The sequence below is a fragment of the Hyla sarda genome, chromosome 5 (assembly GCF_029499605.1).
Source record: "Hyla sarda isolate aHylSar1 chromosome 5, aHylSar1.hap1, whole genome shotgun sequence".
Lineage (NCBI taxonomy): Eukaryota > Metazoa > Chordata > Amphibia > Anura > Hylidae > Hyla > Hyla sarda.
The window spans coordinates 103798250-103816626 of NC_079193.1; the positions used below are offsets into that span (position 1 = coordinate 103798250).

The 18377-nt window shown below is 41.8% G+C and overlaps 1 protein-coding gene across 16 annotated transcripts in view; it reads right to left on the reverse strand.

Annotated features, from left to right (window-relative positions):
* SLC4A7 (solute carrier family 4 member 7) overlaps positions 1-18377 on the reverse strand; it is a 154083-nt gene that overhangs the window by 61630 nt on the left and 74076 nt on the right. For 11 of the 16 annotated variants that reach the window (XM_056520034.1, XM_056520037.1, XM_056520033.1 and 8 more), the window contains exons 3-6: positions 5637-5780; positions 3626-3764; positions 1909-2069; positions 141-329 (exon numbers count right to left, since the gene is read on the reverse strand). In XM_056520034.1, coding sequence (XP_056376009.1) covers positions 141-329; positions 1909-2069; positions 3626-3764; positions 5637-5780 — 633 coding nt within the window. The remainder of the gene's footprint in view (positions 1-140; positions 330-1908; positions 2070-3625; positions 3765-5636; positions 5781-18377) is intronic. The other 5 variants (XM_056520039.1, XM_056520045.1, XM_056520044.1 and 2 more) reach the window with 1 other exon arrangement.

The following is an 18377-nucleotide window of genomic DNA, read 5'->3' on the forward strand; positions in this document are numbered from 1 at the left end:
GTGACAGCGCCTGTAGACTGTTAATTTTGCAAGCAACTGCGCAGATTAGGATTCAAGCTAAATTTAAGGGCTGCTGCTTTACGAGAGGAAAGAAATAGCGAATTAGGTTAGAATAAGCTGCTTGCGACAACTTATCTCACCGTTTCGTTCAAGCAAGTGAGGATCAGAATGTTTCTTGCCTATGTCAGCGAAGGACCGCACCAGGGGAATACGGTTACTCAACTTCTTCTCGTTCTGGTGGTGATGCCTTCTCAGGAGAGCTTCTCTGACCAACTCCCTCATGGAGTCATCCAGCTGACCTGATGCAGTCATGTTATCCAGTACCATATCTGTGGAGAAAGGATTAACATTTATAATTGGGAAAAAGCAAGTGAGAAATTTAGATGCCACAAAAATCATAATACACCCAAATCAAGAATTTATAGGAGTTTTCCAGTCAATTTAAATTTGATGATTTGTTTGTCAGAGCCACGGTGCCTATATACACAGTGAACAGTGCTGGAAGCAGAGAGCGAGAGAGGTTAATGCAGCATAGGCTATTATATAGATATCTGTTACTTCAATAGAAGCCAAGGATAGGACATTAATGAAAATACTAGAAAATCTAGGTCTTAAAAGAACAATATATAGGGTTTTCAGTTGAGGAACATACAGTGAACTTTCCATTTAAAGAATGAAGTTGGCTTTTAAGTCAACAGATAGACAGGTGCAAATTCACAAACTGAGTAACACAGCAAACACCTAACACACCCTAAAAGAACAATGAAGTCATTACCCAAGTTTATACTAGAGGAATAAATGTAAATTATTATTTCCTCTTTGCAAGTTTAACTTCCCTATATTTATTGAACACCAACGTATTATACAACAGCAACGCATATATATGATGGATTTATCACTATGACTAATCCCAGAAACAAACAATTAAAGGTATAGCCCAATGAAAATAATAGCTGGTGATACTGGTGCTCATCTGAAACCCCTAACACTCCAATTAATTCGTGGGGGAAGCTATGGGCAGTTGCTCATCCTTCCAGCAGTCACTAATAGGTTAATGCAGATGTCTCATCAGGACAACCTTTTCACATATGTCCACTTTCAGAGATTTTTCCTTCTTCTAAAACAACAGTGCTAGTCAATTGTCACATAAATGGCAGGACCAGGCAAGGGTCACTGTCTGGTTCAGTGAGACCCAGTTTATGTCTGCCATGCCATAAAGAAATTATAATAGAACATGACATAATAAAAAGAACACTTGTTATTGGTATACTATTCATTTGTTCATGTATTAACAGCAGAGTTCTACAAAGCCAGCGATAAAACAACAAGCCTTTATATTGGGTGCTGCAAACATTTGCTTAATAGTTTTAATAATTATTTGTGCAGATTTTATTACAGGAAAGTGCCTAAGAATCTGCTGGTCCACACAGAATGTTACGTGTTCAAGAACTAAAATGTAAGGCATGGTGTACTTTCACAGAGTTTATTAGTTTCACATGCTTGAGGCATTGCAATGTTCATAATACTAGGCTTTCCTAATGAATACAAAGATTTAAGGGTGGGAGAGAGAGGGGGAGAAGAAGAAAAAAAAAAAGTATATTTGTATAAGAGCTTTGTACAGTAAATGTAATGAGTCAAGTTTCATTGTGCATTTAGCTTGGATAAACAGGCAAATGTATCCATTGCATTGCTTTCTGCCTCTCAAAAAGGAAGTAGGGGAGTGTGGGCATTAAAAATTATTGATCTCTAAGAGAAAAACATGCAGTGCATTCTGGCATAGTATAAGAAAAGAGAAGAGATACAAAACTGCTGGCACCCCTACTGATCATGAGAACAGACAAGACCTGTTCTGTGGCTTTGCATTAAATACATGGGATCTGTAGGTGTCCAATTTTAGTAGAGATGTACCTGCAATTTCCTCGATAGTACTGGCTCTCATGTCCAGCATCACTGTGCCATTGAGTATGCAGCTTCGCAGCTCAAATAGGCTATGTAGAGAGAGTGTGGCCACATACGGTTTACTCCACCTGTCTCCGCCATCTTCAACATCCTCTTCAAACTTAAGCCACCTTTTCCAAAGAGAAGAAAAAAAATTAATAAAAATAGTGCATGAAAGAAAACTGGAAACTGATGAAGAACATTGACCAATACTATAAACATTGGGGGAGATTTATTAAAACCTGTCCAGAGGAAAAGTTTCTGAGTTGCCCATAGCAACCAATCAGATTGCTTCTTTCACTTTTCAGAGGCCTTTTCAAAAATGAGAGAAACAATCTGATTGGTTGCTATGGGAACTCAGCAACTTTTCCTCTAGACAGGTTTTGATAAACCTCCACATTAGCCTTATATAATCCAATGTGTTTCACAACCATGTACTATGGTGTAAGTGTATTTGTAGATTGCTCTATACATTTTGCAGCACAAATGACAAGCATATGCTTACAGCACAGTAATACCCAGTATTCATACACAAACTATGTTTGTAGGGTATAAGGATACCATAAAGCCTTTATACAACCCATATTGGCCAAGGGACTCAATAGAAACACTATGGAAATATTGCTCTGGTCAGCTGACCAAAATTGTTCTGAAGCTGGGTGGGGGTCTGGTCTTCTATAAGCATGTAGTCTTGTGTGTGCCAATCACATACCAGATCATAAACCTAGAGAGCTCAAAGACCTCTTTGGCTTGGAAATTTTAGTTACTGGAAATTTCTGAAAAAAAAAAAAATACAAGAAAAACACAGATCTGAATGGACCTTTATAAAGCATGTTGTGTCGGACTTCCAGCGAAGGAAAGCAAAGGAGAGCTATAAATATCAGACAGTCTGACGGTTGGGATATCAGACAGGTTAGCAGTCACAAACGCCACAGGAGTACGGCACTAGTCTTCCTACAGCAAAAGAAGGTTTATGGCCCAAGTGCTGATCCATGTGTCTACATTACAGAGGTGAGATGAAGATTGTTCCATTCTGTTTGAATAGTCCTACAGTAGGGCAAGGAGTTCAGCAGCACTCTGTCCCTACATATAGCCAGTTAACCTTGTAATATGTAAAGAACTGAAAGCCGCCTCTCCTCTGAGTATACGATGAGAGGTCAAGTTACAAAAGGTCATGCTACTTATATACTGCCCTGTCACCACTCATTACCAGCTTTCTAGGACAACTCCATCCTATATGGCCTTAAACAGAATAAAACCTTTTTCTTCCAACCATTCAGGTCTGCTATTATTTAACATTTTCCGTAATTGTATACATTTAGCTCTATGTTAGGTTACATTATACTAGCAGTGTTTCTGCAGATTGTTTTCAGTGCAGCCTATTTATAGAGTGGAGGGAATCATGGCATGCCTTTTTGCTGCTACATTATATGGGAGCATGCAAACCTTTAGAAGAATGTCTTCCATGTAGACATCAGACAACATGTGCATCTCCAGGTGTTAGGAAAATGCAAGATACAACATGTCCAGAAGTAGAAAACTATTTACCTTACAGAGCAGATTGTAATGCCTCATGTTAATAAAATAATAATTATTTTTTATATTGTTCAACAGGAAGGCGATTTAGAACACTCCTGACCTCCATTTAATTGTAAAGTAAAAAGTAGGAAAAATAGAGGCCCCTCACCTTGCAGTCTCCTTCCATTCACATTCCTCTCCACCCCGAAAGCATAGCTCATCCATTTCTGTAAAGAGGTCATGTGGGATGTGTTCTTCATCATCATCCTCAGTGCCCAGAATAAACTGAACACGTTGGGATGGGGTGTCTGCACAAGGTCAAAGCAAAAAGGTGGCAGCTTAGAATAGAATTACAGATGAAGTCCTGACATAAAAAAAGGAACTCTTCCACATTTTTTTGTAAGATATACTTAACACTTTTATGACCGGGGTATTGTTGTGGGCCTCAACCACCCAAAAAAACGGTCACCTTTTGAAATGTTACATTCTAAGATCACTTTCACACAGCACAGGGGCAAAATTGCTGTAAAATTTTTTTTTTATAAAACAGTTTACATCATTAGCATAATAAAAAAAAAGGCTGTTAAGGCTGTGTTTACATGTTGCAGTGCCACAACTAAACGCCTTGATTTATCAGTCATTTAAAATTCATAACTATTGGCCGCACATCCCGTTTACACAGGGAGATGTGCAGCTGATCATTTTATTGCCGCACAAAAGATGTGATCAGCTGCCGAATAAACATTTTCTAGTTCATTGGCTCATGGCTGGTGCTTTTGTGTAATATCAAGAACAAGCATTTGTAGAAGTGCTCATTTGCCCAATAATTGGCAAGTGTAAAAGGGCCTTAAAGTCTCCTCCTGCCAGTGCGGAGGGATGCAGATCACTTTGGGTGGTAGTTGCCAAGACAACTGTACAATGCCCAGCAGGTTCCATTTACAAGCTCTTTTCTGATCAACAGGACTCATGCATGGAACAGCGGGGTTGGGGGGGCGGGTGTTTATCCACTCCACTAGCCCACTAGGGAGCATTCACAGGTCCCTTTAGACGCCGCTGTCAGCCTTGACAGCGGCGATCTAAAGGGTTAAATGCTGGCTTTTAGCAACGGCCCCCGGCTACTGAAAACAGCTGGGGGCTGCAGAGTATGGAGTGGGCAGGAGTCTGGAGCCCGCTCCATACAGACTGCTGAGCGCCGCATGCTGGCCCCGGGTACTGAAATCAGCCGGGGGCTGCGGAGTACGGAGCAGGCACAATTCAGGAGCCCGCTCCATACACCCAGAGCGCCGTCGCGCTTGTCCGGTCCGGCCCTGCTTGCACTAGACGGAAAAATTCACCCTGCCATTCACATGTCCCAAGCGTCGAGAGATACGAATTCCACATCACTTAAAAGATCGATTCAAAAATATTTTTTTCTTACACCCCTAGTGCACGTTATGCAGAATTGCTGAATGCTGGTTTCTGTCTTCTAAACTTTGTTACAAAATGTACAAGTAAAAATGTGGAATTTCCAACAGGTTTCACATTCGAGAACAAAAAGGGTAGAAGAAAAACAGCCTCTCCTTGCTGCTTTACATAGCACTGACATGCAGTAAATCATCACTGAACAGATAGAATGGGTCATTAGGGCACAGGTCTCATCGCAACCTGCAAATAGTTATATTTGATAGCACACTAAAATATTGTGGCTTTGGTGCACAACATTCATTGATGAAGTAATACACCAGTAAACCTGTATAACTAAAAATATGTACTAGGGTATTTAGGTTATTAGATTTATATTTATATAATCTATACAAAATAATATAAATATATATATATATATATATATATATATATATATATATATATCTCTATCTATATCTATCTATCTATATCTAAATCTATATCTATATCTATATCTGTTTCCAGTAGTCCTTCACATTTCTGGTCATAATAAGCAGAGTTAAAACAGAATGTGGCTATACTGCCATTCCCAGCACTGTCAGTAGTCAGGAGCATAACTGTGGAGGAAAAAGTTGGAAGAAGAGACAACAGTAAGGCAGCACTATAGCCACTTCATTCCTAAGATTGGTGACAGTCCGTGCCATAAGCCATTATTTTCTGAGAGAGTTAACTCTTTAACATCACAGGAAAACAAGGCTAAAGGGTAATTTAGATTAATTTAGAAATCAACTGTTTACCATGGTTTGGAGACTCCCGGCCATCATCTTTGTCATTTTCTTTTTCTCTTCTTCTCCGATGATGTCGGTGGCCACGATGTCTATGGCGCCTACGGCTCTGTCTGCCTAGAGGTACATGAACTCCAATATAAACTGCTCTGTGACCTAGATGATAAGAAGACGACATTAGAATATATGTAATGCTTCAGCCTTAAATTTTTTTTTTTACATACATACACACTATACAAACAAACACTAATAATATATCTATATCTATATCAGTTACATTTATGAAGCCATTCTTATTGGAGATTCTTACAAGTGAAAAGAAGCAAAATAAAATCAGTAGTCATGGGGCAAAAGATTGCATTCACTCAGTGTAATAGGATCAGCCAATAAAGCATTAACAGGAAATAGATTTTTTTTCACTGTCCAGTACCCAATCTAAATACAAATATGTTCCTGGGTGTTGCTTCTCCCTACAACTTCATACACAAAGTAACTGATGCAATTGCCCTTTCAAAAGAGGGATGTTAAGGGCTATTAATAAACCAACCACAGACCACATGGCCGGCTATAGATTAAGTAAACAGGCCTATGGTTGCCATTATGTCAACACCTAGGTGATTATAGTCATTGTTGTACTTCAATACATCAATCTTTGCTTTGCAGAATTTCTTTAAGACATATGTGGAAATAAAAAAAAAGCTAATAATACAAATGAGAAGAGGCTACGGAGAAGGTCTCCATCAAGACAGAAACTCGAAATCTAAAAAGCCATTCTTTTCTTAATTTTCAAATATAAACATCTATAACCATTTCCTGTGCAATCACACATGAAACTATTGTTCACTGGTGACAGTTCTTAAATAGCTAATGCTACCTGGGGACAAGAATCTATTAGTTTTCCTCCAGGAGGAAAAAAACTTCTTCAGCAGTGAAATCAAAGTAGCTCTCCTAGAGAACTGAATTGTCCATCCATTGACATGCACATCATCTACACATACATGAGAAGTATACCACTTATTCCTCAAGAGGGTTATTGTATTATTTAGGTAGATGTGCTTTGGTGTTTACAAAAACAGGATACCTGGGTTGTCATGAGGAGCAAGGTCTATTCATTCTACTAACTTGTTTTCAAGCACCTTATTCAGATTTGTTGCTTCATAAAGTGTAAGCAGAGGTCAGAAAGAACATGATGGCGTAGTGTAAACAGGCCTTTACCCTTTCAGGAATATTCCACTTGTTAGCATAGGTCAATGATCTCAGTGATCCTGAAAAGCTAAAGACTAGAGAGTAATTACATTAATCCCTTAACCCCTTAAGGACTGAGCCCTTTTTCACCCATTTTTTGCAATTCTGACCACTGTCACTTTAAACATTAATAACTCTGGAATGCTTTTAGTTATCATTCTGATTCCGAGATTGTTTTTTCGTGACATATTCTACTTTAACGTAGTGGTAAAATTTTGTGGTAACTTGCATCCTTTCTTGGTGAAAAATCCCAAAATTTGATGAAAAATTTGAAAATTTTGCATTTTTCTAACTTTGAAGCTCTCTGATTGTAAGGAAAATGGATATTCAAAATAATTTTTTTTTTTATTCACATATACAATATGTCTACTTTATGTTTGCATCATAAAATTGATGAGTTTTTACTTTTGGAAGACACCAGAGGGCTTCAAAGTTCCGCAGCAATTTTCCAATTTTTCACAAAATTTTGAAACTCGCTTTTTTTCAGGGACCAGTTCAGGTTTGAAGTGGATTTGAAGGGTCTTCATATTAGAAATACCCCATAAATTACCCCATTATAAAAACTGCACCCCCGAAAGTATTCAAAATGACATTCAGTAAGCGTTTTAACCCTTTAGGTGTTTCACAGGAATAGCAGCAAAGTGAAGGAGAAAATACACAATCTTCATTTTTTACACTCGCTTGTTCTTGTAGACCCAATTTTTGAATTTTTGCAAGGGGTAAAAAGGAGAAAATTTTTACTTGTATTTGAAACCCAATTACTCTCGAGTAAGGACATACCTCATATTTCTATGTTAATTGTTCGGCGGGCGCAGTAGAGGGCTCAGAAGGGAAGGAGCGTCAAATGGTTTTTGGGGGGCATGTCACCTTTAGGAAGCCCCTATGGTGCCAGAACTGCAAAAAAACCCACATGGCATACCATTTTGGAAACTAGACCCCTCAGGGAACGTAACAAGGGGTAATGTGAACCTTAATACCCCACAGGTGATTCACGACTTTTGCATATGTAAAAAAAAAAAAAAAATTTTTACCTAAAATGCTTGGTTTCCCTAAAGTTTTACATTTTTAAAAAGGGTAATAGCAGAAAATACACCCCAAAATTTGAAGCCCAATTTCTCCCGATTCAGAAAACACCCCATATGGGGGTGAAAAGTGCTCTGCTGGCGCACTACAGGTCTCAGAAGAGAAGGAGTCACATTTGGCTTTTTTGAAGGAAATTTTGCTCTGGGGGCATGCCGCATTTAGGAAGCCCCTATGGTGCCAGGACCGCAAAAAATACCCACATGGCATACCATTTTGGAAACTAGACCCCTCGGGGAACGTAACAAGGGGTTAAGTGAACCTTAATACCCCACAGGCGTTTCACGACTTTTGCATATGTAAAAAAAAATAAAAAATTTTACCTAAAATGCTTCTTTTCCCAAAAACTTTACATTTTTAAAAAGGGTAAAAGCAGAAAATACCCCCCAAAATTTGAAGCCCAATTTCTCCCGAGTACAGCGATACCCCATATGTGACCCTTAACTGTTGCCTTGAAATACGACAGGGCTCCAAAGTGAGAGCGCCATGCGCATTTGAGGCCTAAATTAGGGATTGCATAGGGGTGGACATAGGGGTATTCTACGCCAGTGATTCCCAAACAGGGGGCCTCCAGCTGTTGCAAAACTCCATGCATGCCTGGACAGTCAACGGCTGTCCGACAATACTGGGAGTTGTTGTTTTGCAACAGCTGGAGGCTCCGTTTTGGAAACCATGGCGTACCAGATGTTTTTCATTTTTATTGGGGAGGGGAGGGGGGTTGTATAGGGGTATGTGTATACGTAGTGTTTTTTACTTTTTATTTTATTTTTTGTGTTAGTGTAGTGTAGTGTTTTTAGGGTACAGTCGCACGGGCGGGGGTTCACAGTAGTTTATCGCTGGCAGTTTGAGCTGTTGCAGAAAATTTGCTGCAGCTCAAACTTGCAGCCCAATACCTACTGTAATCCTCCGCCCATGTGAGTGTACCCTGTACATTCACATTGGGGGGGACCTCCAGCTGTTGCAAAACTAAAACTCCCAGCATGCGCTGACAGACTGTACATGCTGAGAGTTTTAGTTTTGCAACAGCTGTAGGCACACTGGTTATGTATCACAGAGTTTGTGACCTTACTCAGTGTTTCAAAACCAGTGTGCCGCCAGCTGTTGCAAAACTACAACTCCCAGCATGTACGGTGCATGGTGTAAGGTGACTGCTGGGAGTTGTAGTTTGCAACTGCTGGAGGCACACCGGTCGTGAAACACTGAGTTAGGTAAAAAAAACACTAAGTTTCACAACCAGTGTGCCTTCAGCTGTTGCAAAACTACAACTCTCAGCAGTCACCGACAGAAAACGGGCATGCTGGGAGTTGTAGTTATGCAACCAGCAGATGCACCACTACAACTCCCAGCATGCACTTTAGCTGTTTGTGCAAGCTGGGAGTTGTAGTTATACAACAGCTGAAGGTACACTTTTCCATAGAAATAATGTGCCTCCAGCTGTTGCAAAACCATAAGTCCCAGCATGCCCATAAGGGAATGCTGGGAGTTATGGTGGTCTGCCTCCTGCTGTTGCATAACTACAGCTCCCAGCATGCCCTTTTTGCATGCTGGGAGCTGTTGCTAAGCAACAGCAGGAGGCTGTAACTCACCTCCTGCTGCTGCTCCATCGCAGGCTGTCCCTCGCCGCCGCCGTCGCTCCTGGGGCCCCGATCCCAACATGGACGCCGGGGATCGTGGTCCCCAGCACCCGGGGTCGTCTTCCCGCACCCGCTCACGCCCTCCGGAAGAGGGGCGGAGCGGGTGCGGGAGTGACGCCCGCAGCAGGCGCCCTGATTGGTCGGCCGGTAATCCGGCCGATGAATCAGGGCGATCGTGAGGTGGCATCAGTGCCACCTCACCCCTGCAGGCTCTGGCTGTTTGGGGCCGTCAGAGACTGCCCCGAACAGCCAGTAATTCGGGGTCACCGGGTCACTGGAGACCCGATTGACCCGGAATCGCCGCAGATCACTGGACTGAATTGTCCAGCGATCTGCGGCGATCGCCGACATGGGGGGGCATAATGACCCCCCTGGGCGATATGCCGGGATGCCTGCTGAACGATTTCAGCAGGCATCCGGCTCCGGTCCCCAACCGGCTAGCGGTGGGGGCCGGAATTCCCACGGGCGTATGGATACGCCCTGCGTCCTTAAGGACTCGGGATGCAGGGCGTATCCATACGCCCTGCGTCCTTAAGAGGTTAAGGACCCAAGGTTTTTCCATTTTTGTTTTTCCTCCTTACCTTTAAAAATCATAACTCTCAATTTTGCACCTAAAAATTCATATTATGGCTTATTTTTTGCGCCACCAGTTCTACTTTGTAATGACGTCAGTCATTTTACCCAAAAATCTACAGCGAGATGGGAAAAAAAATAAATAAAAATCAGACAAAATTTAAAAAAAAACTAAACAAAAACACAATTTTGCTAATTTTGGGGGCTTCCGTTTCTACACAGTAAATTTTTCGGTAAAAATGACACCTCTTTATTCTGTAGGTCCATACGATTAAAATGATACCCTACTTATATAGGTTTGATTTTGTCGTACTTGAAAAAAAATCATAACTACATGCAGGAAAATTTATACGTGTAAAATTGTCATCTTCTGACCCCTATAACTGGTTTGTTTCATGATATAAAAAGTGCGTACGCCATTTGTGCGTACGCCATTGACCGTGCGGTTTAATTAACGATATATTTTTTATAATTCGGACATTTCCGCACGTGGCTATACCACATATGTATCTCTATTTACACTTTTTTTTAAATGCCGTGGCCGTGCGTTATAGGACGGGAGCGGACTCCGGACGTACCAGTACATCATGGGTCCTTAACCCCTTAACGGCGAAGGACGTATATGTACGTCCTCCGCCGGCTCCCGCGATATACCGCGGGGTCATGCGGTGTCCCCGCGTCATATCGGGTTGGTCCCGGCGGCTATCAACGGCCGGGACCCGCAGCTAATACAGGACATCACCGATCGCGGTGATGCCCTGTATTAACCATTCAGACGCGGCGATCAAAGCTGACCGCCGCATCTGAAATGAAAGTAACCCGGCTGCTCAGTCGGGCTGTTCGGGACCGCTGCGGTGAAATCGCGGTGTCCCGAACAGCTTACAGGACACCGGGAGGGCCCTTACCCTGCCTCCTCGGTGTACGATCGACGAATGACTGCTCCGTGCCTGAGATCCAGGCAGGAGCGGTCACGCGCCAATAACACTGATCACAGGCGTGTTAATACACGCCAGTGATCAGAATGAGAGATCAGTGTGTGCAGTGTTATAGGTCCCTATGGGAGCTATAACACTGCAAAAAAAAAAAAAAAAGTGTTAAAAGGTAATTTAACCCCTTCCTTAATAAAAGTTTGAATCACCCGCCTTTTCCCATAAAAAAAATATAAAACTGTGTAAATAAAAATAAACATGTGGTATCGCAGCGTGCGTAAATGTCCAAACTATAAAAATATAGCGTTAATGGCGTACACGTAAAAAAAATTCCAAAGTCCACAAAAGCTTATTTTGCCACTTTTTATACCATTAAAAAATTAATAAAAAGTGATCAAAAAGTCTGATCAAAACAAAAATGGTACCGATAAAAACTTTCGATCACGGCGCAATAAATGAGCCCTCATACCGCCCTGTACGTGGAAAAATAAAAAAAAGTTATAGGGGTCAAAAGAGGACATTTTTAAACGTATAAATTTTCCTGTATGTAGTTATGATTTTTTTCCGAAGTACGACAATATCCAACCTATATAAGTAGGGTATCATTTTAACCGTATGGACCTACAGAATAATGATAAGGTGTAATTTTTACAGAAATATGCACTGAGTAGAAACGGAAGCCCCCAAAAGTTACAAAATGGCGTTTTTTTCTTTGATTTTGTCGCACAATGATTTTTTTTTCCATTTCGCTGTGCATTTTGGGGTAAAATGACTAATGTCACTGCAAAGTAGCCATAATATGGATTTTTAGGTGGAAAATTGAAAGGGTTATGATTTTTAAAAGGTAAGGAGGAAAAAACGAAAGTGCAAAAACTGAAAAACCCTGCGTCCTTAAGGGTTTAAAGGGTTAATAAAAAGGAAAAAAAAATACTGTCTCATAATAAAATATATATAAATAAATACACACACACACGAAAAATAACACTTTGCTACAATGTAAACTAGTGAGTGCACAGCCTGTATAACAGTGTATAACATTATGTCCCCTAAAAATAACAATACACAGCAGTTAGCCATTACCCCCCCCCCCCCCCCCCCCCCCCCGGATGTCAGGCAAATCATTAGGGTTACAAGGCCTCAGCTGTGAATAGGGAGCAGGTGTCTAGAGTGTGAGAGTGATAACACCAAATTCAAAAGTATTGGTCACTGGATGTTCAACATGGAACTCATGGAACTAGGAAGATCTGAAAAAAAAAAAAAAAGAAATGTTGCTCTACGTAAAGATGGCCTAGGCTATAAGAAGATTGCCAAGACCTGGAAACTAAGCTGCAGCACAGTGGGAAAGACCATACAGCAGTTTCACAGGACATGTTCCTTTCAGAAGATGCCTTGCCAAGCTCAACCAGAGAAGTTCAGTGCACATGCTTAGTGTCAAGTCTTTGGAAAAACAGACGTAACATTTCCGCAGAGGTTGAAGAGGTGTGGGGTGTCATCCAGAATTTCCGAGGCGGCAAATCCTTCACAGAAAATCCAGTGTGAATGGGCCCTAAAGGTAATAGGCCGGCCAAGCAAGTCTGCAGACCTATACCCTATTGAGCATCTGTGGGGCATTCTAAAAAGGAAAGTGGGTGAGTGCAAGGTCTCTTACATTGACCAGCTCTGTGACGTCATACACGAGTGGAAGACTACTTCAGAGGCAAACTGTGAGGCTCTGGTGAACCCACTTTTATTGCCAAGGCTTAGACATTATTGGCTGTGTGTAGAGTTATTTTGAGGAGGCCGCTAAATTTTACATGGTTATACAAGTTAAGAGTCTCATTTCTTCAGTGTTGTCACAAGAAAAGATCAAATAAAATATTTATAAGAATGCTTGGGATGTACTCACTTATGTGACATACCGTATTAGTATATCTTTTTTCTATTATAACTATTATATGAAAGCAAAATAAAAGAACCAATTGTATCTCTTTGTAATCACAGCTCCTGTCCTTAGGCCAATAGTTACTACATTACTCATTTTACATTCAGGCTCTAATTTAGGCTAGACTCGATTAAATTGAACATATTCTGTATCCTGTGAAATTCCAGGACAACCCACTTAACTAAAGTAGTTTATTAGAGTCAAACATCTATTATATTCTCTTAGGATTTTGCTAATAGTATTGGTTTCTGAGCAATGGTGACTTTTTTTTGTTTATTTTTATTAGTAGACAGTTAAAACTAAGATGGAATAACTATGTAAAAGGTCCAAAGGATGTACAGCTGAGTCCAGCCGCCCACATTATCCAAGGGGCAAATGTGGCCTCCAGCAGGGGTGATTGGGACTTTTTTTTTTCATCCACGGACCCATATGAGGGCTTGTTATTTTTTTGTGCAAACAATTGTACTTTGTACGGTGCAATTAAAATATTTTACTTGTGGGGAGGAAAACAGCAATTTTGGGGAGGTTTCATTTCTACACCATGCACTTTTTATTGAGGGAGGGACTTATTGATATTAAAGGAGTACTGTAGTGGGGGGGAAAAAAAAAAAAACACAACAACTTCCAGTCCGCAGGAAGAGGGCATGCAGACCCCAGCATGAATCAGCAACATAGAGAAATTAGGGGGCGTGTCAGCTGCATTTTCCGTGAGAGGTCTGCACGCCCGCTTACTTCGGACTGCCAGGTCGCAGTGGTCAGATATCCTGCAGATAGTGAATTTATTTTTTTTCACTACAGTACTCCTTTAAATCTTTTTTTTTTTTTTTTTTTTTTTTTTTTTTTTTTATTGAAATATTTTACTTAGCAATACTGATCAGTGCTATGCATAGGGCTGGGCGGTATACCGGTTCCTACCGAATACCGAAATTTTTGTCCTGCACGATATGAATTTTTCCCCATACCGCAATACCGGTTTGGCCCCTCCCCCTGGGTAATGAATGAATTATCAGCCCAGCGCTGCACTGTCCCCACATTGGGGAACTCATGTGACCCGCGAGCGCTGTCCCGCCCCCTCCCCCCAATAATTCGCCCAGCGCCGTCACCCTCGTCCTCCTGTTTGTTGTGGTCGCCGGCGCTGACACTCTACATCAGTGGTCTTCAACCTCCAGATGTTGCAAAACTATAACTCCCAGCATGTCCGGACAGCCCTTGGCTGTCCGGGCATACTGGGAGTTGTAGTTTTGCAACATCTGGAGGTCCGCAGGTTGAAGAACACTGCTCTATACTGTATCCCTATGCCCGGGCTGCAAAAGGTAAACAAAGTAAACCACCTTCCTAGAGAATGGAACGTCGAAAAGCTGTCAGCCCATCACCGGCCACAGCGATGTTACGCCTCGGCCGGTGATAGGTTGGGCCCACTGTCATGTAAGAAGCCGGCTTCTTACATGACAGTGGGCTCAGCCTATCACTGGCCGAGGCGGAACATCGCTGGGGCCGGTGATAGGCCGACGGCTCTCCGACGTTCACGTCCCCAGGAAGAGCGCAAGGCCAACATAGAAACATGCGTTAAAGTTTATTTTTGTTTACCTTTTGCAGCCTGGGCATAGGGATAACAGGAGAATGAGGAGTGCAGCAATTGCGGCTGACGCAAGTAGTACCCCGATGGAGACAGCACAGCGCTGGGCTAATACTTAATTGGGGGGGGGGGGGGGGGGGGGAAATACCGTTATACCGTAGAACCGCCATAAGTTACAAAAATACCCCGATACACATATTTGGCCATACCGCCCAGTCCTAGCTATGCATTTGCACAGAAATAATTAGTGTCATCAGTGATCTACTTCTCTGATCTACTAGAAGAGCACAGCAGCAGGACAGCTTAACCCCTTAAGAACCCGGGCTTTTTCCGTTTTTTCATTTTCAATTTTTCCTCCTTAACTTTAAAAAATCATAACTCTTAAAAATTTTCACCTAAAATTATATATAATGGCTTAATTTTTGCGTCACTAATTCTACTTTCTAATGACAGTCATTTTACCCAAAAATCTACGGTGAAACGGGAAAAAAAAATCAATGTGCGACAAAATTGATGAAAAAACACTATTTTGTAATTTTTGGGGGCTTCTGTTTTTACGCAGTACATTTTTTGTCAAAAATGATACCTTATCTTTATTCTGTAGGTCCATACAGTTAAAATGATACCCTACTTGTATAGGTTTGAATTTGTATCACTTCCGAAAAAAATCATGAATACATGCAGGAAAATTTATACGTTTAAAATGGTAATCTGTTGATCCCTATAACTTTTTTATTTTTCTGTGTTCAGGGCACTTTGAGGACTCATTTTTTGCGCCGTCATCTGAAGTTTTTAGCGGTACGATTTTTGTTCTGATCAGACTTTTTGATCACTTTTTATTCACTTTTTTGTGGTATAAAAAGTGATCAAAAATGCGCTATTTTGGACTTTGGAATTTTTTTGCGCGTACGCCATTGAACGAGCGGTTTAAAAAGCGGTATATTTTTATAATTCGGACATTTCCGCACGCGGCGATACCACATATGTTTATTTTTATTATTATTTACATAATGTTTTTTTTTTTTGGAAATGCCGGGTGATTCAAACTTTTATTAGGGGAAGGGATAATTGAAAGGGTTAATGATTTTTTTACACTTTTTTTAATGCAATATTATAGCTCCTATAGGGGGCTATAACTGATCTTTTACTCTGATTGATCCATTCCTATGGAGATGGATGAATCAGGGTTTTCGGAGATTGAATGCTCAAGCCTGGATCTCAGGCTTGAAGCATTCATTCGGCGATCGGACAGCACAGGAGAAGGTAAAAAGACCTCCTCCTGTGCTACAGCTGTTCGGGATGCCGCGATTATACCGCGGCGATCCCGAACAGCTCCCTGAGCTAGCCAGGCACTTTTACTTTCGTTTTTAGTCGCGCGGCTCAGCTTTGAGCGCGTGGCTAAAGGGTTAATAGCGCGCGGCACAGCGATCAGTGCCGCGCGCTATTAGAGGCGGGTCCCGGCTTCACTATGACGCCGGGCCTGCCGCGATATGATGCGGGGTCACCGTGTGACCCCGCGTTATATCGCAGGACCGGGACTCATGACGTATGCATACGTCATGGGTCCTTAAGAGGTTAAAAGGGGTTTTCCAGGGAAAAACTTTTTAGAGATATATCAACTGGCTCCAGAAAGTTAAAACAGATTTGTAAAATCACTTCTATAAAAAAAAATCTTAATCCTTTCAGTATTTATGAGCTTCTGAAGTTGAGTTGTTCTTTTCTGTCTAAGTGCTCTCTGATGACCCCTGTCTTGGGAACTGTCCAGAGTAGAAACAAATCCCCATAGCTAACCTTTTCTACTCTCTGCAGTTCCCGAGACAAGCAGAGATGTCTGCAAAGCCCACTGTTGCCAGACAGAAAAGAACAACTCAACTTTAACAGCTGATAATTATTGAAAGGAAGGATTAAGTTTTTTTTTTTTTAATAAGTAAATTACAAAATTTGTTTAAACTTTCTGAAGCCAGTTAATAATAATAATTTAAAAAAATTTTAAAAAAAACTGGAATACCCATTTAACTCATCAGACCACCACGATTGCACCACAGTTAGACTGATGAGTCCCCCTGGACACCAAAGATACTTCAGATGTTGTGTTCAGTATTGATCACGGCATCTAAAGAGTTAATGGTGGACATCAGCAGGGTCACTGTGCCTGCCATTATCCTTGAGGTCCTAACAGCAGCCAGCTGACTCTGACCACCTTGTCGGGAGACGCGGTCATTGGGAAACCCCACAACGTAAATGTACGTGTGTGCAAAGTACCAGGGCAGTGTTCTACAGGTACGCCACATATCCTTTAATTTGAGGTCTTTAGGACTGCATTTGAGGTCTTTTTTTACTGCATTTTGACTGCTTCTGCTCCATTTTTCAAAAATGGATGTTAAAATTACACGATTTTGCTGCAATTTGCCCAATTAAGTGAAATAGCGCTAATTTTGCTATGGTTTATGGAAAATTACAGCAGCTTTAAAAAAAAAAAAAAAAAAAAAAAAAATTGTTATTTTACACCATGAGACTCAAAAGGTAAGAGAACGTACCACGGAGGTTGAGAACAGAGTCTCTACAGTGGAGAATACCCTATGCCCTATCCCTCAGCAGAGACAGTTTCAGGGTATGGTGGATAGAGCTGATGACTTTGAGAACCGACTGAGGCTTAACAACGTTAGGCTGGTGGGTCTTTCTGAGAAGTCGGAGGGTGCTGATCCTGTGGCGTTCTTAGAATCCTGGCTGAGGGAGCTGCTGACGGCGGATAACTTCTCTCCCTTCGCTGTGGAGCGGGCCCATAGGGTCCCTGCCAGACCTCATCGGACGTTTCTAGCAAGGTTCTTTCACATTAAAGGACAGAGAAGCTATCCTGAGAGCGGTGAGGAAAAAGGGAGAGGTGCTCTTTGGTGAAAGCAGGGTCTCTTTCTATCCGGACTTCTCCGCGGAATTGAGAAAACAACGAACCCAGTTTACAGAAGTAAGAGCCAAACTCCGCTCCAAGGGTTTTAGCTATGCCATGTTGTATCCGGCTCGACTGAGGGTGGTAGATTGTCACACCACCAGATTCTTCACCTCACCTGCGGAGGCGATGCTGTGGGCGGAGGCCGCCCCTGGAGCAGCTCAGCTGCCGGACGGATGCTCCTGAAGGACTGCCTGTTCTTAGTTAGAAGTAGGCTGTGGAAGTTAGTTGCCCGAGGTTCAAGTTTCCCCCTAGGCATGAGTGGGTTAGGGGTTATTGACCCTAGTTTACTGGGGGGAGGGAGACTGTGGTTGGTGGATTTTACGTAGCTCTTGCACTCGCCTGATACGAATTTTAGTTTGGGGTATAGGTCTGCACTGGTTTAGTTAGTGTTCGACGGGGATTTGTTGTTGTTGTTTTATGGGGATGTTTTCCTGTTCCTATCTGTTTTTGTTGCTTGTTGGTGTTTTGTCCTTGTTGTCTGTTTGTGTTGGTTGTTTGTATGTGGTGTGCATGGGAGCTCCTATGGTTGCTGGGTTCTTGTACAACGAGGTAGGCCCTGTTAGAGTTACATCTTGGTTTCATGATGGTGTCCCTTAGGATATTGAGCTGGATTGTACGTGGCCTTAATTCCAAGTTTAAGAGAGCGATGTGCCTAGATTTTGTTAAGAGACATTCCCCGCATATTGTTTGACTGCAATAAACTCACCTCACGGGTCAAAAGGTCCTGGCCCTAAAAAGGGCATGGGTTGCTAAGGGTTACCATTCTTCCTACTCATCTCTGGCTAGAGGGGTCTCCATTCTTGTCTCTAAATCCCTTCCTTTGGTAATATCCCAGGTTTCCTGTGACC